The sequence below is a fragment of the Tamandua tetradactyla genome, chromosome 5, assembly GCF_023851605.1.
Source record: "Tamandua tetradactyla isolate mTamTet1 chromosome 5, mTamTet1.pri, whole genome shotgun sequence".
NCBI lineage: Eukaryota > Metazoa > Chordata > Mammalia > Pilosa > Myrmecophagidae > Tamandua > Tamandua tetradactyla.
The window spans coordinates 56,392,287-56,414,411 of NC_135331.1; the positions used below are offsets into that span (position 1 = coordinate 56,392,287).

At 41.1% G+C, this 22,125-nt stretch overlaps 1 protein-coding gene across 8 annotated transcripts in view; it reads left to right on the forward strand.

The window, feature by feature from the left end:
- The window catches only part of SCHIP1 (schwannomin interacting protein 1), a 173,293-nt gene that overhangs the window by 114,506 nt on the left and 36,662 nt on the right, over positions 1-22,125 (forward strand). The window contains exons 1-2 of one of the 8 annotated variants that reach the window (XM_077160905.1): positions 15,136-15,772; positions 16,052-16,151. The exons of 5 other annotated variants lie outside the window; for them this stretch is intronic. In XM_077160905.1, the coding sequence (XP_077017020.1) occupies positions 16,074-16,151 (78 nt within the window). In that variant the 5' untranslated portion in view covers positions 15,136-15,772; positions 16,052-16,073. Of the gene's footprint in view, positions 1-4,727; positions 4,997-15,135; positions 16,152-22,125 lie in introns of those variants that run through there. 2 more of the 8 variants (XM_077160906.1, XM_077160904.1) reach the window with 2 other exon arrangements.

Consider the following 22,125-nt stretch of genomic DNA (forward strand, 5'->3'; position numbering starts at 1 on the left):
CTGCACCCTCTGTCTTTTCTTTTTCATTCCTGCTGTCACCTCTCTCCAAAGGCCTCTCTTTATTTCGTGGGTTCTTGTTATTGCCTTTAACTTGAAGACAAAAAAAAAATCAATCTCTGTTCCTTTCATGAGGATCTTAAAGTTATTTTACAAGTTATTCCTATTTCATCCTATCATCAACTTGATGAACAAGGATTTAACATCCTTAGATGAGGAGACCAATGCTAAGAGAAATGAGGTAACTTTCCCAAGGTCATATTCATTCATTCATTCACTCATGTATGCAAGCATTCATTTATAAATATTTAATGATAACCTATTATGTACCAGGTACTATTTCAAATGCTGGGTATATAGACTGACTCAATCAGCCAAGACCCAAGTTCCGAGGAAATTCACATTAATCTAGACCCAGAAAAGGCAGACACTAAAGAAGTGAACAACCAAATGAACAAGATAATTGAAACTTTAGGTTCACCAAAGTTACTGTCCTCCACTGCATTCCTAGTGAGCAAAGAACAAAATCTCTTAAGAAGCACTTACCTCATTTTTCATTACATACAGTTATTTGTATTCTGCCTTGTTTCTCTCACCAAACAACTGGAGGCAGATACACTTCTTCACATTGAATATAATAGGAATTTGTTTCAACTGCAAGGTTGTAAGAAACAAGGATGTTTGGAAAGTACTTTGTAAACTGTAAAGCCCCTTTCAAAGGTTTGTTGTAATAGATGGTGCCAATTGTATTGGTGGCAACAGTATTGCTAACTCACTCTTCTGATGTGGACCAGAATAACTTCCCTCATAATTCCTTTTCTCTCATTGCAAAGAGAGAACAACAGTAAAGAAGCACAATGTGTAAAGAAACACAACTTAAAGCTATATAAAATGTCTACCAGTTTTTCCCAAATTACTACGGAAAAGCTTAAAAGTTCTTCCCTGCTCATCTCCCCTCCTGCCAGTACTTCATTCCCCCCCCCAAAATTTATTATAAACATTTTCAAAGTGAAAAAGTTTTCAGTAAATACACACAGCCTGGATTCTATAATTAATGGCTTATTAAACTTGCTTTGTCACAGTGCTCCATCGACCCATCTTTCTGTCCATCCATCAATCAATCCCTTTTATTTATTGATGGATTTCAAAGTTAAGTTGCAGACATCAGTACACTTCCCCTTAAATACTCCAGCCTGCATATGATTAGCTAGAGTTCAGAATTTATTTAACAGTTCTCCCCCCTTCCCCCACCACCCAGGTAAACATTGCACATAATGAAATGCAGAAATCTTAAGTGTACCATTTAATGAGTCCTCACAAAATTATACACCGTATCAAGTCATACAGCATTGCCATGTGCCAGAAAGTTCTCTATGCTCCTTTCAGGTCATCTCCACTAATTCACTTTTTTTCTTTTTCTTTTTGCATGGGCAAGCACGGGGAATCAAACCCAGGTCTCCAGCATGCCAGGCGAGAACTCGGCCTGCTGAGCCACTGTGGCCCGCCCTCTACTAATTCGCTTTTGAAACTTTATGCTCAGATGATCTGCAGATGGAACTTTTTACCACTGTCTTGCCAATCCAATAGAAAAACCTCATGCTGTGCCTTTATGAGCATCTAAAAGCTGTTTTACAAGTTATTCCCAATTGACACAATTGGAAATATATTTTTCTGCCTTTTAAAGTCTTTAAGACACAACAGCTTACATAGTGGCAGAAATAGGAATAATATCTTAATCTGTTTTTCCCTTTAAAACATACCTTGGATTCAGATTTAGATAGAACTGTACAGCAATTTCACTATTACTTTATGATTTTGAATAAAAAGCCAGCCTCCATTGGCCCATGCCAGGCCAGTGGGCCCTCATTTAGTGTCATTTTATGTAGAATAGCCACTTGGTATGAACCCTGAACCCAGAAAATCCTTTTTTTTTTTTTTTTTGCTTACTTTGATGCTTTTTTTTTTTGAAGTTGGAGAATATTTCTTGGGCATGTCACAACTTTCTTAGTCTTCAGTTTCCTTATCTGGAAAATATCAGTGTTGGGTTAAATTCTGGCTTGAGGTCCCATCTAAATATAAAACTCAGTACTTCTTATGGGAAGGGAAGTTGTGATGACATGGGAAGAAAAAAAAGAATCTCTGTGCTACATAGATTGTGTTTAAAATAAAAAGTTTATCAATGTTGTTTTGTCTCAAAAAAAACAAACCTTGCTGTAGTTTGGCATGTTATTCTAGCTCACATGTTCTTGGAACAGCTGGTTTCTGTTTAAACTTTTCTGCACTAGCACATCATAATTTAAATTATAACACAAAGTCCTTTCCAGTGAATGACTATAAAGGGAAGCCTGCTTGATATATTCCTTTTTTAAAAAATAAAATCTTGTTTTTACCTCTTGGGAGAGTTTTTGGACAGGATTTAAGATATAATTGTCAGAAATCTGTTCTCCCCAGAGCTACCTCCAAGTCACTTCCACTATTTATGGAACAGCAACTGTGAAGAGGGGGATCATGTTTAGGCTTTAAAGAAAAAAACACAAACAACAACAATAAAAATCACATGATAAATGTCTTTAAGGGCTTATGTAATATGTCCCAGAACCTTCAGTTTTCAGAAGAGAATAGAGTCCAGCAAGTGGCATTTTAGGTTTTGTATAGCTTGGAAGCATGTTTTCTTTGCTCTTAAAGTTAGAGATTGTCAAGGTAGTAACTTGAGTCAAGTTTTAACAGCCTTTGAAACTGAAGCTGTTCTGCAGTGGAAAGTTGGGACTGTGCCTTCTTTATCAGGCATAAGATTTTCATCTTGCTACCTTGCAAAATGCCCTTTTCCTCTGACTTACTTTCCTTGCACATGCATAGAATTCCAAGGCCTTCTGCACAGAGGATGTGTGGCAGAGAGTGCCACACAGGCGCCTCTCTTCTGCTGCCCTGTGTGGGTGACTGAGTGAGGGAAGGATGGAGTTTGGGATGGAGGTGTGTTGTGTATTGTTTGCTTTCTCTGAAAGTTTGCATCTTCTTTTCTTCATCCTATAATCATCTAAGAGGACTCGTTATCTACCTTAAGTTTCTGCTTCATTCATCACACTTTCTCTGAGCCACCAGTTCAAGAGTGGACCTATAAAATCCCACACAAGTTACCTGGCCAACCTCTCTCCTGTCCTCAAGGGAGAAGGGCTGTGGCCTTAGGCAGAATGCATTTCCAGAGTACTTTTAGTTTGAAACCACTGCTGAAATGTAAGCCTGTGAGCTGACCAGAAGCTAGGCCTTCCCAGCCACCTTTTCCTTCTCCTCACCAGGAAGCCAGGAGCCATAGACAGTGTGTGTCAATGGAGCTGAATTGAGGTAGCAAACTTTTTTCCTGTTGGACTCTTAAAAATATAGTAAAAGTTAAGAATATGGATAAAAATAGTTTTTTTCTTGTCAAGCAACAGAAAAGATATGATGATATTAAAAACACATTACCAAATGTTATAATCACTCTCACAATTCTTTAATATAGTACTTGATATGAAAACTTGTCAAGCATGTTGAGCTCAGTCCTCAGGCAAAAAAAAAAAAAAAAAAAAACCAACAACTCTTTTTCTCTATCCGTCAAATAATGACATCTAGTAGAAAGAGGAAGGAGTGTTTAGAGATAAGCTTAAAAATAATAAACCTAGTCATTTTTTTAAATGGGTGATTTAAATTCAGTCAAATTTTTATTGTGTACCATTTATGTGCTTAGGACTTTTTTATTAAGAAATAACAAAATGAATTGTCTGTAGCAACTAAGGATAAAGATAAGAAAAAGTTGTTTCTTTTTTTGAAATACCAGTCAATAAATTAGCCTCAAGAATTAACAGGCCTGTTTGTTACTTTTTGTATACTCTAAAGTGGTAGAAGGGCTCTGAAACATTTCAGAAATTGATATGATTTTCCCCCCAGGAACATGTATCGTCAAATTTGTATTTCCTTTGATTGTTATCCATAAGTCTAGAAGTCTTTCTTTTCCTTCTTTTAGGTAGGATGGTCTGTTTCAAGGATCATATGTGCTGTATTGGTGGTTGGGGGACGGAGGAGGTAATATATGTTCAAGTCACAACATTGGGTAACATATATGCACTAAGCCATAGTTTTACAACCTTGTAAACAAGAATTTAAATTTCAAGAAATGAATGAATTATACTGAGTTTAATTCCCTCCCTTAAAAAAAATTATAGGAATAATTATTCCATCTTACTTTCTTTTGGACTTAAAAAAAAAAAAAGTAAGGGTCACAATATAAGTGGGGAATTGAAAGAATTGCAATTTTCTTTTTTAAAGAACAAAAGTCCTCCTTTTAGTTATGAAGTTGACACTTCAAAAACTCTACACAGAAAACCTCCTTTCAGTGCCAGTGTTCAGAATGGATAATTTTCCTTTTAGCATCTTAAAAGTTGTAAAATGCTTCTTAAAACCTCTTTTTTTTTTTTAATGAGCCCCAAACTAGGCAGCAGCATCCGTGGGCAGGAAGGATGCTGCCGGGGATTAGAAATGTTCAACTGCAACATTGATTTGTGCGTCTCTCTCTCCCTCTCACTCGCTGGCCTTTTTCCCTTTAATGAGGACTAGAATGTTTCCACATCAGTTAACTGCCTTCATACAGCACCAGAAGGTCACACCAGCCCCCAGACTGATCCTTTTCTTTGTGCCTATAATATAATTGGCTGATTGTGCCAGTGATGAGCGCGCCCCCTCCCCCAGCCTGCTCCCAGCGCCCTGTTAGCAAGACTGGCTGCTGGTTTCCGAGGAGAGCAGCTCGGCTGGGCTGCGCTCTTCTCGGCACCGGCAGTGCCACTGCGCAGGTTGATCAGCGAAACAGCATCCATTTTAATCTGCGGGGAGCCCCTGCCTTCCCAGCGCGTTCTCTCCTCCCGTGCATGCCCCGTGCTTCCCCTCTGGCAGCCTCGGTGAGCAGTCCTGCTTTGGGGTCTGTGCCCTAGGATGCACTGAGATGGTACATCAGGAGAACTGCTCGTATCAGGTAAGATTTAAAACCCGATTTTGAGGCCGGGCATCCCTTTGGAGAGGAGGCCTTCCCCTGCCAAAGCAGCAGGTTGCCTCTTTCTGGATTTTCAGGGGATTTTTGCCATGTTCTGCTCCTGGCCTTCATCGCATGCAGTATTTGAATTCTAATTAGGGTTTCTGGGGAGTAATGGGGCAGAAAACACTGCTTCCTTGGCCTTGAAAGCATTTGTGAAATCCACAGAAGTGGTCTGGTTTTTGCACGTTCTGTACGTCTGTATAAATAGGAGGCACTGCCTTGAACTGTAATTGAATTTAAGGAGAGTCAGAAGGAGAAAAAATCTGGGAAGAATTTCACATAGATAACATGGAAAAAACATGATTTTTGCTCACTGCCGAGGATGCTAGTTTTTCTGCGGTTTTTAGGATTGCCTTTAAAGAAATTATGTAAATAGGAAGCAATAATTTGTAATTTTAGGAATTTTTAGAAATCAGCCAGCACGCACTTGACGTTTAAAGTTACGCTTGTGTCTTTCTGGACTCGTTTTTATTAGTATGTTGTTTGAAAATGATTAGGTAAATAAGAATTAAGATACCAAGATGCATGGGAAAAAATCCAAATGGAAAATTTTTGATGATGTGTCCATCTGTGTGTTAATTTGCTATCTGGAGTTATGAATTAAACACAGACCATTTCAGAAGAGCAGTTCTAGAATGTTAATAACTCCTTCCTGCGACTTGGACTGTTGAGGCAACATGGCAAGTGCCCTCACTGTAAACAGACAGTAAGAATGTTCTCAGAGAAATTGCTCTTTGCAGCAGCGCAGCAAGGCTAGTCTTACGTCCTGGATAGTTCATACTGAGGTTTTATTCAACGGACGGAGTTCAGGAGCTCTAAGTGACCGATTCCCTAACTTAACAATGCCTCTTCCTTGTGTGAGGTAGGTTACCTGAGACAGGCAGGTGTTTCTCATAAGATCGGATTTCGCAGTGGTAAATGTATGCAGCAAGAGTCGTGCATTTCACGAGACTCACGGCAATCGTTTCACAGCTAAGCAGAGTGTGCCAATAAAATATATTTACGAGTTTCTCTCTCTGTAATTGGAATTTAGTAATTGTGAGCTTATGGGGTTGTATTTTCATTTTATAGGATATTTATATTATGGATCCTCAATCTCGAGATTTGTGCTTCACAGGAAATGTTTCCATGAGAAAGGGATCCAGATGCAGAGGAAACAACCAAAACTTCACTTGCACAGAACATAAGCTTAGGGATGGGGAGTGTCAGCCATCCATGGAGAGCCTCATCTGTGTGTGGCAGGGTTCCTGATGATTACATTAGTATAATAATTAAAATAATTTTTCATCTCTCTTTTCAGAATGTGATATAATGAAATTTTTGAAAGGCAAACTACTGTAAAATTATTCCCTTTATCTTTTCAACAGATCGAACATGAAATCACTATGATTATAGGTCAAATATTGGTCAAATGTCAACATTATCATCCGGAGAGGAGTGGTTAAGTTAGCCCAGTGCTTCTACCACAAGAAGACAAATTGATGTTATTTCACACAAACTACCATAAGTAACACAGTCATTGTGTATTTAATAGTTTTGAAGTATTTATCGTTTATTTTCACAATAAAATTAAGTGTATTAGGCATATAATAAAAGTCAATCGATTCTGCATCTCCACGTTCGTAGTAGAGCTGCCTTCCTATGGTATGCTCTTTTGAAGCTCCCTCCTTTTAGGCATAGCTTGGCAAAAGAAAACATTAAACTTGAAACGAAGACTTAATCCCATTTAGAAACTTTAGGATTTTAGAACACAGCTAGCATCACATGCAACTGAATTCAGAAAGAGCCGCTTCTCTGAGTCCTGGCTTAATATTGTCTTAGCCACTGATAGTATCCACAGTTTGATGTCTGATGTTTCTGAGAAACCTTCTCATTTTTTGGCGAGAGCTTATTTATTTCTATTTAAGGATGATAATGCAGTGACTAAAGCAAATTCCTTAGGTTAGCATTTTTAGTGAGTAGATAGAATTTATTTGGGGGAGCTGATTTCCTTTCCTCTCATTAAATGATATACACTGGGCTTCTTAATGGGAAGTCCGTGAATGGGGCTTCAGGGGCCATTCCCCCTGGAATTATGTGCACCTTTTGGTGTATATGGGTAGATATGTAGTATTATTACTATTATTATCCTAATAGCAAAAATGGGCTGCAGACCATTCCATCTACTTCCTCTTTTGCCCCTCACGGAGTATCCAGAGTGGTCCTTTTAAAACCTAAGTCACATCATGTCACACATCTCAAAATTTATCATCCCATACAGAGTAAAAGCCCATGTCCTTACAGGGCCACAAGACCTTCCCTCATCCCACCCCCGAGTCCTCTCTGCTCTCTCTCCTCCCTCGCCCCCTTTCCTTCCCGCCCCTCCCTCCCTGCCGGCCCAGCCCTATACTTGCTTTGCTTCTGCCTGACCCTTGCTTCCTGCAGACTCCTCTTTATGGGGTTGCAAAAAATCTGGAGTGTTTAGGACACACATATACTAAGAAATTGTTCTTTATCTGAATTTCATCTGGCATCCCTGCTCTTGGGTTGCCTTCAGTTCACTTTTCTTCAGATCTTTGCTCAAGTGTCACCTTCTTGGGAGACTTTCCATGGACTTAAGTAAACTTCTAACTCCCCAGTTTTATCCCAACATTTCTATTAGATTTCTACTTCCCTAATTTTTCTAAAATTCATATTTATCACCATCTACCATACTACATGTTTTTACTCATTTATTCTATTTTCCATCTTCCTCACTATAATGACAGCTTGATGAGGGCAGGGATTTTTATCTCTGTTCACTCTGCTTTTTCAGTGCTTAGAACAGGGTCTGGCCTATAGCAGGCCCTTAAGTAATTGGGATCTGTCTATTATATATATAACTTAAAAAAAAAAAGGTATTATAAACATTCTGTGATACCCTTGGTTTCTTTTGTATTTTATCAACCTGCATTGTTGTCATCAACTGTGGGTTAGGTTATCCCTTTGCTTCTTATTAGTTTTCTCATCTGTAAAATGGGATTATTCCCACTTAATGTTTTGGTTTGAGAGTTGATACGTCCCCTGCCTTTTTAAATAAGCCAGCTATCCCCAACTCAAGAGTCAGCTTCCTCCTCTTGATGTTCAAGGAGGATAGTAAATCTGCCCAGGAAAACAGCACTTCGCTTCATTCCCCGATAGCTTGTTGCTGGAGAGATTGTATAGAAATACCGCTGAGTTTTGCCTGTTGCTTTTCCAAATCGGAGCTTGTGTTGAGAAAGAGAATTTCACTGTTACCAAGAGTTGGAAAACCCCCGTGTGTGTGGAGGGTTTGGATTCACTGTGCAGAGAGGAATTCTCATGCAGAATTGGTTGTGGTGGTTTGGTTTTATTTTTGAAGGTTCTCACGTGGTCCACATTCTTGCATACTTTTCTCCCTCACAGGGTCACATTAGCAAAGAGCTTACTGAGGCGTGTGTTGTCATTTTCGCTCTGAGCTCTGTTAAAGGATGGAGCTGTCGACCTCCATTTTCCAGTCTTGGGAGGGAGCCAATCTGTTCAGGAAAGAGCCTTGCCCACAGATTCAGGCCTGGCAGCCTTTAAGAGGCCAAATTCTTCTCAATTGTTCCCAACAGAAAGCTTACAAATATTGTTAACGTGGAAGCAAAAGTTTAGGCCAGAGGATCCATTTTGCCTAAAAGTTCCCAAATATTTTCTCCCCTTTTCCGGCATTTGTTTTGGGGGATATGTGTGTACATAAAAACAGCTTTCATCCCTTGTTGGCCGTCGCTTCAATTCCCTCCTGACCGTTACAGATAGAGATCACATTCTCACATTCTTAGCTACTGTGGGAACGGAAACTTGAAAGAGAAAAAGTAAAATGGCACACGAATGACCCTCTTTTTTTCTCCCTCGGGAGCATGAAGAGTCTCTTCTTCAAAAACACACCTGGCCGCCAACAAGCATGGTCCGAACCCTTAATGCGTATCCCCATTTACCACGGATAAATTCCAGACCCTTTGCATGGCATCCAAGGCCCGACCGTGTCCTGAGCTCTGGACAGAAGCTCCTCCCTCCACACCCTATGCTTTTGCCCCCGCATTGCTGGCAGTTCCTCTTCTTTGCTGGGATGCCTCAGCATGGAATGTCTCCCACCCACACACCACCTGCTTCCACCTGTTGCAGGCTGATTCAGCTTTCAGGGCTCAAATGCCAACTCCTTCCGGAAACTCTCCCCACACATCCCCCGGTCAAAATTTCTCCTTCTCATTGCACTTGGCTTTTACTTATCTTAGAACCCATTTCCAACTGGTTACATACATTCCACAACCCCCTGCCCTGCATGTGCAGTGTATGTTCAATAAGTGTTGTTGGATTGAGTTGCGTTTTCTGCATTCAATGCTGTTCTTGTCCTTAGGAGCAGTTTCCGATTACAATCCCAGAGTGAAATTCAGGTCCATGCATGGCAACATGGGAGTCAGGGAAGCTGACCCTAAGATTTCGTGTACCTGGCTGGTGAGCCTGTATGTCAGGTTACCAGCATTTAGGGTATCCCATGTGCCGAAATGGGGCGGGGGGGGCACATAGTACAAGGCACAAAGTGAATGAGACGGACATCCCGGCCTTCTCAGAGGCACAAAAAGAAAATGTTTCTGTACCTACTTGTCCTTTACCCAGAGAATTTTCCCAAGGTGACCTTCATGGTCTATTACCAAGCCCTTTTTAAACACCTGTGGCCAGTTAGGGCAAGTACTCATCCTCAAGTCTGCTTTGCTTAATACATTGAATTTTACAAAGTTATAATAAATCTTTGCCATGGAGAGAGAGAATATCACTACCCCATGAAATAGCAGATTTTTCTGGGGCAGAATGTTTCAGCCCATTTGAAGTGTCATACCTACCTCAAAATTTTTAAAGTGCCCTATCTGGGTCTCAAATGTTAAAACTAAGGAGTTTTTCAATTTAAGTAGTATGTGAAGATGTTTTAGAATCTTGCTGGAGAAAGTAGTGAGCTAGTTCTTTCTGCCCAATCCTACTAAGTTATTTAATGGTTAACAAAAGAAAGGAAATATATTCTGTGCCTATTGAGTTAAGGCCAAGAGAGGGCTCCTTTCCTAATCCCTTCTTCCTGTGAGTGAGAAAACAAGGTATCAAATTTGAGTTCATTTAAGAGTCCACCTCATCTAAGTCTGATTTCATCCATAGCAGGGAGAAAATATTGACATAATGGAAAAGGGGAATTCAAAGCATTTTAGAGTTTTATAGCACAGCAATAAGTGTCCAAAATTTAAAAAAAAAAAAAAAACATGATCTGAAATAGAAATTTAGTGAAGTTCGTCATCCTCCTTCGTGTTACACTTGGGGCTAACATCATGATTCAGTCTTCAAGTGATTAAAAATGAATAAATATGCAACACATTTTAAGCCAAACGTCTGATATTTTCTCCTGGAAAGAGAGTAGTGATGAGAGTTCGGAAGGAAATGGGAACGTATATAGGGATACATAGATTTTTTGAACAGTAGAGACCCCACATTCACCTATATGTATAAAATCTTGGGCAGCCAATCACAATTTCACATAGAGGAACTGAATATGAACAGAGCCCATTTCCAATTATTTATTTATATTCCTTCTACCAAGGAGGCATAAAAAGAAATTTTGATGTACTTAGTATTCTCCCAGGCACTAATGTAAACGAATCAAAGACTACCAAGCTTCATGAAACAGAAAGTAATTTGACAAAACTGCTTGAATTCAGAAAAAAACAGCCATCAGAGAAACCTGGTGAGACTCAGCCTGTGAGAGCCATTAATGGGGAAAGAACACTAGGGAAGCAGAGAGACATAATGAGGCGTTAATATTGTTCCCACTTGGACTTCATGCCGTGAAAGTCACCACAGTTGAGTTTCTTCCCCATACTCAGGCTTTCAGTTAGACACAAGGATTTACGACCATGGTCCTCAATCTTTTTGATATGGGAAAACATTTGGCACTTGTCCTCTCCCAGTTCATCTCTCCCTCCATCCCATACTCCCAATGCCATTATTTTCACATTAATCTATTACTGAAATGTCCATTTAAAAAAACTGCCCGCATCTTTTTTGGCTTATCTATCAGAATTTTAAAAACCAACAAATTTAGATGTGCTTTGCACAGAAAGGGGAAAAGAAATGCTTTATTGGAGGTGAGATTGTGAATCAGATGTCAGTTTGGGCAGCGCGTGGAATTTGGATGGAAGCAAAAGGGCGAGACGGTGGGAGACTGAAGGGTTAATCGGGATGATATAGAGTTTCCAATGTGTGAATAGGAAGATCTTTTGACAATGGGTAAGTGATTTCCCAGTAATGTGGTCAGTGTTCTCTGAGTCAATAATTTCCCCCAGCAGCCGATAGTGATCATTTAAAAGCATCAGCTCACGTGACCAATATGCCTTGCCATTCAGATCAGGGCTTGACAGGAAAATGAAGCTCTCCATTATGGTCCTTGATTTCCAGGGTGGAGGGGCTAGGAAGTGGGCTTTTCAACCTCAGAGTGTCAGTGACTATGTATTCATTTTCTAAGGGAAAGCATTAGTATCTGGGCCCATCTTTTTTTTTTGGCGGGGGGGGGGGGTCTACAGTAATTTTATTGTAACAGAGAAACCGGACTATAATCTTTACATGATTGCAGCAGATTGTGGTTATCTTTCCAAGGGATGAGAGCCCAGCTGGCAGCACATACAGAATTATAGCCAGAGTCCAGAATATCCTCTTTCCTGGTACTGCCCAGCATTGCCCGGCTCACACAGAACAAAAGTAAGAGTTCTGTAGGATCTGGACCCATCTTAAATCAGAACTGTTCATTTTAGAAAAGGTGGCAGTAACACATGAAGCAGCAGCAGAGGAAGGAACCAAAGAAAATATCCTATAGGAAGAACTTGGGTGGCTGGTAGCCCCTTGTTTGCAAAGCTACTGCAAAAGCCCCTTGCTCATCTCCTCCCAGATGGTATTTTATTTTGGTTTTTCCTCTTCTGTATTCATTCAGACCTCTTGGAAGTAAAATTAATTACAGAGCTGATTCCAAGCACCCACCTAGAAATATGCCCTGAAATACAATGAATATTTGTATATGAGCTGCTGAATAAATACATGAACAGAGGAGAATTGCATGGCTTGCTTAAAATGTTTCCTCTAAATACTGTCCACAATAGGAAATATTAATAGCTTATACAGGTGTTTTTCAGATGAAAACCACGTATGTTCAGCAGGTAAAAAAAAAAAAAAGTGTCACTTCAGATGGAGGAGGAGGACAGAAATGTCCCACCTGGCTGCTCCAGCCTCCATGGGAGAAATTTATAATAAATTTTTCAAGTCTTCTAGAGCAGTGCTTTTCAAAATTTAATATGTGTTTGAAAATCCAAGAGATGTTTGAAAAATGCAGTTTCTGATGCAGTAAGTTGGGGTGGGACCAGAGAGAGTGCATGGCTAATAAGCTCCCAGGGGGTGCTAAGGCTTGGTTGGAGACCATACTTGGTGTAGCAGGGCAATTACCTGTTGATGAGATCATTCCACATGATAGGAAAATAGCAGATATTTTAAGTGGTTGCTGGCTGTCCTGAGAAAAGCAATGCAGCTCTTCTTGGAAAGGGTCTGGGCTCTGATCCTGTCTGAGTGTAGAGAACTTCTCTAGGGAAGGCACTAAGGAAATTCACCACCACTGAGGACTGCCTGCGCCCACGCTTCGGGAGGAAACTTCTATCACTTGTCTCTGTATAGTATTTATTAGAGAATCACTCATGACCAGAAAAGGGGTGGGGGTAGAGGAGAGGAATGGTCTTTTTCATACTCTTGATACCAATCCTTGTTGCTTTTGTTTGGGTGAGAGATTTCCATCTTGGATTTTGAGGTGCCCTTTGCCAGAAAATGATATGTGTAATATTAGTGTGTGTATACATGCATATGGATATGTATATTTAGAATATTGTATTAATTTTTACATTTGTATACCCATACATAATTAATAGTGAGAGTCTAGTCTTTCTTACCTTAACTGCATATTTAAGCCCAACCTGTTAAAATTAAAGTGGTGTGCACACTTAGTTGTATAGTTTTCTGTGCCTTATTAGATTTTGTAGTCTCAAAATCTTTATAATTTCATTCATTTTAGCTGTTGACTATAGATTGTTGAATGGACCCTAGGAGCCTGGCTGAACCCTGAGAAGAGTGAAGTAAGGCCTGGAGATCAATGCAACCACTATGCCAGGAGCAAAATGCGATTTGCTGCTGTCGTGGAAGAGCCAATCTTTACTTCCTTAGAGGTTTTCAAGCTATGGCTGCAGAGCCTCAGGGCTTCTGTCACCAGGGCTTCCTAAGAGGCTGTCATGGAAGCTGTGATAACAAGGGAATGGGGACAGCAAGTGGAGTGTGCTAGCACCCCCTACCCCATTGCAACCTTTTTTAAATTTTTTTTTCAACCTTTTGAACATATGTGGTTTCCTTAGAAGATTTTGGTTGAAAAACATTGATGTAAACTATTAAAATGTTCTATTGCGGACAGCATTTAGAGGAAGCATTTTAAGCAATCCACACATTTCTCCTCTGTTCATATATTTATTTAACAGCTCCTTGTTGTGGTTCATCTATCCTGTGTGAGACTGTGTTTGAAATGCTGTTGGGACAACAAGATGAATAAACACAAATCCCTTTCCTTTTAGACAAAGGCAAAGAGGCTTGAAACCACACTGGCTATTAGAAAGAAGCCACAGTAACTCTTAAAAAATAAAAAGGTAAACTAGAAAGGAAAATTGGCCATGCAGCATAGCAGGTCATGCTGTCCATGAAGGATCTCTCTTATTTTATTTCTTGAGGTTTGAACAGCAGGGGATATGCGGCAGTACGTCCTGTGCGTCCAGGATGTATACAATTTGTAAAAGGTTCCAGTCTGTAATACTGGTGTACGAGGAGCACTACTGGATTTCCTTCTGCACTGAGTCCTAGTTTTGAAAAACCGTGTTTGATTATATGTTTGGCGTGTAGTTATTTCTTACTGAGGCAGCAGGTGGGAGGCGGTCTGGCGCATCATTTAGAGTATGGGTCACAGAAGCAAAGAGCCATAGGTCCAAATTCTAGCCTGATCATTTACCAGCTGCCACGCCTTGGGTACGTAACGTACACTCACTGAGCCCTGTTTCTCCTCTGTGAAATGCAACTGATAATAATATCTACGCCTGAGGCTTATTGTGAGAATTAAAGACGAATGTAAGAGGCACATGTAAACTGCCTGGCATATATAGCAAAACCTAAGAAGGGTAACTCATTATTATTTAATATATGTCACATAGCAAGATGCATGCTTTCTTCATTTTAACTGATTTCCTTTGGCAAAAATTGAATACACACAGGTCCTTCAAAGGAGAGAATATTTTAACCCCAAAGCCTTAGCCTGGGAGAATTTTCTGGCACTGTGAGCACGCCACAGTGGACACAGCTGTCAGTGACCAGCATTGCCGCACAACCCATGGAGGTGTCCAAGCACATTGCAAGCAGCCAGGGGGACCTCTGGTCTAGGGTGGGGTTCCTGTGGTCTGCTGGAGTATAAAACAGGAAAGAGTTCCATGGACGAGAAGCCTGCCCCAGTGCAAGTGCAGCTTATGAGATACAACTTGTCATCATAATGTCCAACAAACATGTAGTTCATTCTCTTTGGAAAACTAGGATGGAGAGATGAGGAAGGATTTGGGTCAGAAGCTACAGAGGAAAGTATTTGCTTTAAAAAAAAAATAGGGCTACAATAAAGTACATTGAGACACATTTATAACACATAAAAAAATCTTATGGAGAGAAATAAGGAGGCAACGGAATGGACATATGTCAGCAGAGGTTCAGATGCCAAAGGCTGTCATGAAGACGTTTTTATTTTAGGGTTGAGGTTGGTAAAGAATTCTTATTGGAAAATCTATTGACTACCTTTGCTGCTCTCTGTCTAAGCATACCACATATAAGATGGTGTTGCTAAATGGAGCCTTGGCCTTCGGATTCTTCTTTGACCCACTTCTTCGACTAACAGTGACTTTATTTTTTCTAAATAAATAATGGGTGTACTTTGTAGTTTATGGCAGTGCAGTAGTCATTCAGTAGATGAGTGTGTGTTTGTGTGTGCACTTCTGTTTGTCTGCTTCTTGCACCAAAACATCCACCAGCTGTGGGCCTTTCCCCCTTGTCTGTAAATCCAGTAAACAAAATGAGAAGCCATGGGAAAAGGGAAACGAGAGCAGCAGAAAGGAACGTTCTCTTTTGTGAAAAAGCCACTCACTGCCTGAATCTTAAAGAAAAGTTGATGGATCTGTTTCTCTTGCCTATATTAATAGAACAAAGAAGTGCTGATCCTGGGGCAAGAAGGGTCCTTTCTGTGTGGAAACAAATTTCAGCATTGTGCTGGGGCTTCTACCAGGAGATGAGATGTTAGCATTTGATGTTAAGAAATGATAAGTTATGAGAAAAAGAATAAAAAAGAGGGGGTAAACATCCGTCTTACAGGTTGGCCTTTAAATTATACTGCTTTCATTTTGTCATGGGATACCCAGCTGTTAACTCACTGGTGAGGTCTGCAAGGGTGGAAGGTTCTGCATCTATTTTTATCCCCCACACTCTCCTCCTGGTTCAGAGTAAAGTTGCTGGTTTCCTCCCAGAGCTCTGACCCGTGATCAGCCCTGAACTGGGGAGCTGTATCAGCTGGTTGAAGCTTCGAGCTTCTCTTTTCCTTTACTGGGAGCAGGAAAGGTGCTGTGGAGAAGTATCGGGGCGGGTTCCTTCAGGGGAAGGTGACAGCAGATGGTGGGGAGGTTGGACTCAGCGAGCTGAGCTGAGCAAGTCAGGTTAGGAGTGAGCCCCAGAGAGCTCCAGCTGCCCCCAGTGCCAGAGACTGGGCGGGGCGGTATCTCTAGGACAGAGGGGGACAAGGGCACAGGCCAGCCAGGCAGACTCTTAGCCGGCTCTCCATAACAGCATGGGCTACAGGCACATCAACCTATCAGAATTCATGGGAGGTTATTTCTTCAGTGAAATTCTGAAGCATTAAAGGATGAATTTGGACAATGATGAAATGGATGACATCATCAGTCAAGAATCCCCATTGGATATGGAGGGGAATTATAAAAAGGTAAGGGGAGAGAGCTCTTTTGTTTGTAAACAATTGCACCATTTTTCTAACTGCGAGAAAGCTCACTCTTGAAGGCTGGCCACATTCCACGCTCAGTAGCCATTGCCGTGGTATGCCTAGGGAAACTAAATGCACAGAATCAAATGCACCAAGCTGGGAGAGTGCTTTCTGCCTCTCCCAATTTGTATTCATTAATTGATTAGAGCAGTCACTAGAATACACATGCTGTTATTCTGAAGTTGGCGCATTTAATTGCTAAGCAAGTTTTTAATGTAAATGATTTTTTTTAATTTTAGTATAGATTGACAGTTCACCTGCAACAAATAATTACGATAACATTTAACTTATCCAAGTTTGACTTTAAACAATGAAAAAAAGAAAGCTTTCATTAAGAAATGTGTAAAAAAATTGTTAGGGTATCTGCTGAATTCTTTGCCTGCCATTTCTTTTGAAAGTTGGCAAGTATATTTTTGGAATGCTTTATGCAGCGATTGTCTGATAATGACAGACTCAAGTAAAAATAGCTTTGGTTATATGGGTAAAGTTGTGAAATTAGACTACAAGTATATGCTTGTCGATCCACAGAGGGCTTAACACACTCTGTTCCTCACTGCTTATTATTTTCCATAAGTCAAGTGTAGTTCACATCAGCACAAAGAATGCAGGCCTGGAGTACAGGTCTTCATGTATCTGGAAATTAAGACCTCTTTTTCCCCAGAAGCAAATAGCAGTTAATTATAGCCTCCTAAAACAGTAAAAACTTGCTGCTAAATTTTTAATTTGACCAAAGAAGTCATTAACCTTTTTTCCAGAGTGAAATATGGAAAGAGGCTTCAATCCATGATGGATCTTAATTCTAATGATATAAACCTAAGGCAGGCAGTCTCGTATGCATAATTGTATGTGGGGGTGGGGGATGCTTTAAATATAAACTTGATTTCTTAGAGCAAGTCACAATATTTTATATTCCTTCTCCAGCAGCTGGAACTTAAAAATGTAAAAGAGGTTTAAATGGCCTGCCATGCTACCTTGTACGTTTCTCATCCCTTGTAATCCCATGAAAGGAATGAGTCCAAGGTGATAAGTGGGCAGTCATGAAACCTTAACACTGCTCAGCTGTCCCCTGCTGCCGGAAGCAGGTGTGCAAGAGACGCCTGGGACACTACAATCAGAGTGGGGTCACTTTTCACACCCTACAGAACAAGTGCACTGTTCTCAGACCTCCTTTAGTTTCAGTGCCAGAGGACCCGGTCGCAGTCTTCTTTGTCAAACTGCTTTTCAGATAGGAAAGTGTAGGGCAGTTTGCACTTAGGAAAAATCAAAGGAATACCATTGTTAATGCAATAACAAAGTAATGACTGGTGTAGTTTTATCCTACTAGAAATTGAGCAAGCACCCAGATGCCTGGAATAAGTGAGCAATGGTATGCTGGCAACCTGAGACAATGCTGACTAAAGCTACAAGCATGCAAGGCTAAAGCAGCTTCAAAACATCGACAACCAAACAGAGTTGCATTGTGTAACCCATTATCTAGCTAAGGCAGTAGAATGCCACCTGCAGTTTCAGGAGAAACAGTATCTGATAGGTCAGTACAAAAGACCACTAGATGAAACTTCTAGATGCTCAGAGATACATTGTCTGGACCCTAAACATGAGAGTTGTTTCTCTTGTCATATCAGCTTTTTAACTGTCCTTCCCGGGCAGAATGCTTTCAGATTTATGCATGTCATGATTACTATGAAAACCTCATGTGCTTTAAAAACAAAAAGAAAAACTGCTACTGGTGATTTTATTAATCTTCTAGTGAAATAGGGCAATTTATGCATTTTTAAAAACAGCTTTCTAGCCCATGTAATATAAAACTCATCTATAAAAACTAAAAAGAAGTTATCTAATATAAAAATCCATCACTTTTCCTAATTAGAACTTTCTTTTTTAAAGTTTTTCTCAATGCGTTTGCCATCTGATTGGCTAAGTAGAAAATTAAAGTAGATGTCATAAAGGAGCGGTCCCCAATAAAATGTTTTTGAGCCCATACATTTAGTATACATATTTTATTCATAAATGACATACATATACCTCTATATAAATATACTATATACATAATGAAATAAATAAATAAAGTAGGTACTCTCACCCCACTTGGAGGTCAATTGTCAAAAACAATTGGAAAATTGATCTATTCCTGCCTAGATACCATAGAATGTCCTGTACTAATTGCACTAATAAATACCATAAGCGTATAAGGATTACTTCACAGGATTGTTTTAAAGTCAGACAAACAGGCTTCAGGGGAAAAAGTCACCTTCTTATGACTAAAATTAGATTCCCCTTGGGCAGAGGAAGGAAAAAGATTAGACGTGTTCCTCTTTCTTGAGGGAAGGTCTTGATTGTAAGAATGATGTTTCATAGAGGACTTCTGGCTCCTTCACTAGGTATAGTATAACTGTACTCAACAGCAGAACAGATGTTGGTGTTTCCGAGGGCAGGTCTGCACCCTGGCAGGATCAAGTGTAGATGGTCCATCATTTGCCAGCCTCGCCTTGAGCCACCTCAGGTGATCTGGTGGAGACCCATGCGGCCACTTGAGTCAGCGCCCTCCTTCACCCAGTGGCGTTCCCCAGGAGCCCCGGGACTTCCCTTGGGGAGTTTGCAGTCCAGGTGGCCAGGTGGAGGGGCGCATACACAAATAAGCTAACGCAGAACTGAATGCCGCCTGGGAGCATGTTGAGATCCTAGGTTCAGAATGTAGATGCGGATTGTGAAACTTGCACGCAGTGTCATCACCCAGGAAGGGGGGAGGCAGAGAGTGGGGGATAACAGCAACACTCACTGAGAGGGACAAAAGGAAATCGAGAACGTCTCACATAGAATATGCCTGAAGACCAGGTCCAACTTGGCTCCAGAGCAGAGAAAGAAGAGGGAAGCGGGGTTTGCCTTCTGTTCCCAGCACAGGATGAGGGAGCCCTGGACTGGGCTGTGTGTGGTCGGGGGAGGGGGGAAAGCCAGCTCCCCCATCTCTTTGTTCCTCAGAGGTGCTGTCTCCAGTGTTGTGCATCCAATTATGTTAAAAGATTAGGGAGGGCCCTGTGAAAAAATTAAAAGCCTGGAAGGAACAATATTTAAAGTGAAGCCACAGCTGCGCCTCGTGTTTTTTTTTTTTAAAAGGTGAATGGAAATGACTGCTTGAGATAAACTGTAATAAACAGGAACACGGAATACCAGCTGCCATTCCAGACAAGCAGCTCTGCCCTCCCCACACAATTACAGAGGAAAAGCAGCCGTCGACCTCCATTAACCTGCACGTCCCCCTGTCTGTAAGGGCTGAATACACTTGAACTATGCTAAGTTGTAGAACCCTGGAGTCTCGCCCCTTCTCAGCCACCTGGGGGAAATTGCTTCTGCTTTCTGAGCTGTAGGCGCCTCTACTTTAAGGGGAGAAATCGGACTGGTTGGTCTTAGATATTGTAAAGCCTCCTGGTTCCCGGTGGGGTTCTTTCCAGCTTATCACCCCGTTGGCTCAGCTTGGTTAGCCAGCATGGTCAGGGAATGGGTTGCTGCAGGTGACTAGATTTTTCCAATTAAATGCCAAGCACATTAAATTATGCTGTTCTCCCTTCCTTCCCCCCTTTCCTATGCCAGGGTTGCTGTCTTCACTTCCCCTCCACTGTGTCTCCTTCCTCTTCTCCCGTATCCTTCGGCTTCTGGCTTTCCTTTCTACCTCACCCTGCGCTTCTCACCAGCTTACCCCACCCCTTCCTTTAATATTAGCAACATGATTTTCTCCTAGCACGGTCCCAAGCATGTTCTATATAGTGTTTAATACTTACAGCCATCTAGAAGGTATATATTATTATTCCTTTTTGCAAAAGAAGAAACTGAGGCTCAAAGAGTTTCAGCAATTTGCAGTACATAAGCATCAGAGCCAAGATGCTGACTTGGGTCTCCTAGAACGCAATCCCTCTCCCCTGCCTGCCCTCTGGGCATGAACATGCTCTGCCCTCCCCAGATCCCATAGCCCACTTCCTGGTGGTTGATTGCATACAGTTGGCTCTTCCTGACCATGCAGTAGGTGTTTTGCACTGGCGTGTAACTGACAGTGATACTGAATGACTATGACGGTTTTATTGACTTCCAAAGTGGTGCCTGGTAAAAATAGAGTTGCCAGAGAACAAGTCCTGCTGTTCACAAGTGTTCTCTGTAGGCAATCTGAGAACTAGATGAGCTCAACAATTCACATGTTTTGGATTTGATGTTCATGGGGGAGGGAAACCACTTAGTTGTCAACTGTGTCCCTTTGGGATTTAATGTTGAGATTCTTGTCACCACGATGGCCCTTTCTGGCTTGCACCTCGTGCTCCTTCACCTTCGCCAAAGTTCCCCTTCAGCCAGTGGGAACTGGCTACTGAACTTCAACCCTAGGTGTTTGCTAAGTTCCCTTGCTCTGGTCCTTAACAGTTGGAGTACTCAAGCGTTAGGGACTTTGTTGAAAAGCACTTCTGTCTGCCTGTTTCCGTTCTGTAGCAGGAAGAGGGGCACACAGTCAGTCTTAGGCAAGACCATCTCTTTTGTTGTTGTTGTTTAATCTTTTAAATACCAAAAAGCACCTAACAAACGCGAACATTCCTATTTTGATCATTCCATTCTACATATATAATCAGTAATTCACAATATCATCACGTAGTTGCATATTCATCATCATGATCATTTCTTGGAACATTTGCATCAATTCAGAAAAAGGAATAAAAGAAAACAGAAAAAAAATTTATACATACTATACCGTTTACCCCTCCCTTTCATTGATCACTAGCATTTCAAACTAAATTTATTTTAACATTTGTTCCCCCTTTTATTTATTTTTATTCCATATGTTCTACTCGTCTGTTGACAAGGTAGATAAAAGGAGCATCAGATACAAGGTTTTCACAATCACACAGTCAAATTTGAGAGCTGTATCATTATACAATCATCTTCAAGAAACATGAGTACTGGAACACAGCTCTACACCTTCAGGCAGTTCCCTCCAGCCTCTCCATTACATCTTGAATATCAAGGTGATATCTACTTAATGTGTAAGAATAACCTCCAGGATAACCTCTTGACTCTGTTTGAAATCTCTCAGCCACTGACACTTTGTCTCATTTCACTCTTCCCCCTTTTGGTCGAGAAGGTTTTCTCAATTCCTTGATGCTGAGTCTCAGCTCATTCTAAGATTTCTGTCCCATGTTGCCAGGAAGGTCCACACCCCTGGGAGTCATGTCCCATGTAGACAGGGGGAGGGTGGTGAGTTTGCTTGTTGTGTTGGCTGGAGAGAGAGGCCACATCTGAGCAATAAAAGAGGTTCTCTTGGGAGTGACTCTTAGGCCTAATTTTAAGTAGGCTTGACCTATCCTTTGTGGGGTTAAGTTTCATGTGAACAAACCCCAAGACTGGGGGCTCAGCCTATAGCTTTGGTTGTCCACACTGCTTGTGAGAATATCAAGAATTCAACTTTGGGGAAGTTGAATTTTCCTCCATTCTCACCATTCCCCGAATGGGACTTTGCAAATACTTTTTTATTCACTGTTCAAATCACTCTGGGATCTATCCAGGCATCACTCTGGACAAACCAACAAAATCTCATGTCCTACTCAAGGTTCCATGTACTTACAGTGTTCAGTTAAGCTATCTACATAAGTTATACTAGAAAATGCATAACTCAAAGTATAAATTTTGTACTGGGTAAATATTTTTAGGCAAGACCATCTTAATGGTACTGATTGTGAACAAACTTCCCCATCCTCTGGACTGGAATCCCAACATTGGTGATCTTGGCCAGCTGTCAGCTAAAACACACGTCAGAAGACCCTTGATCTCTGAGTCCTTTAAATGCCCACGGCCAGCTCTCCCATCCTGAGGGAGCTGAATGCACAGGCCTCCACACCACCCCACCGCCTGGGCTGCCGTCTATTCCAAAGAAACTTGTTTAGGCAGC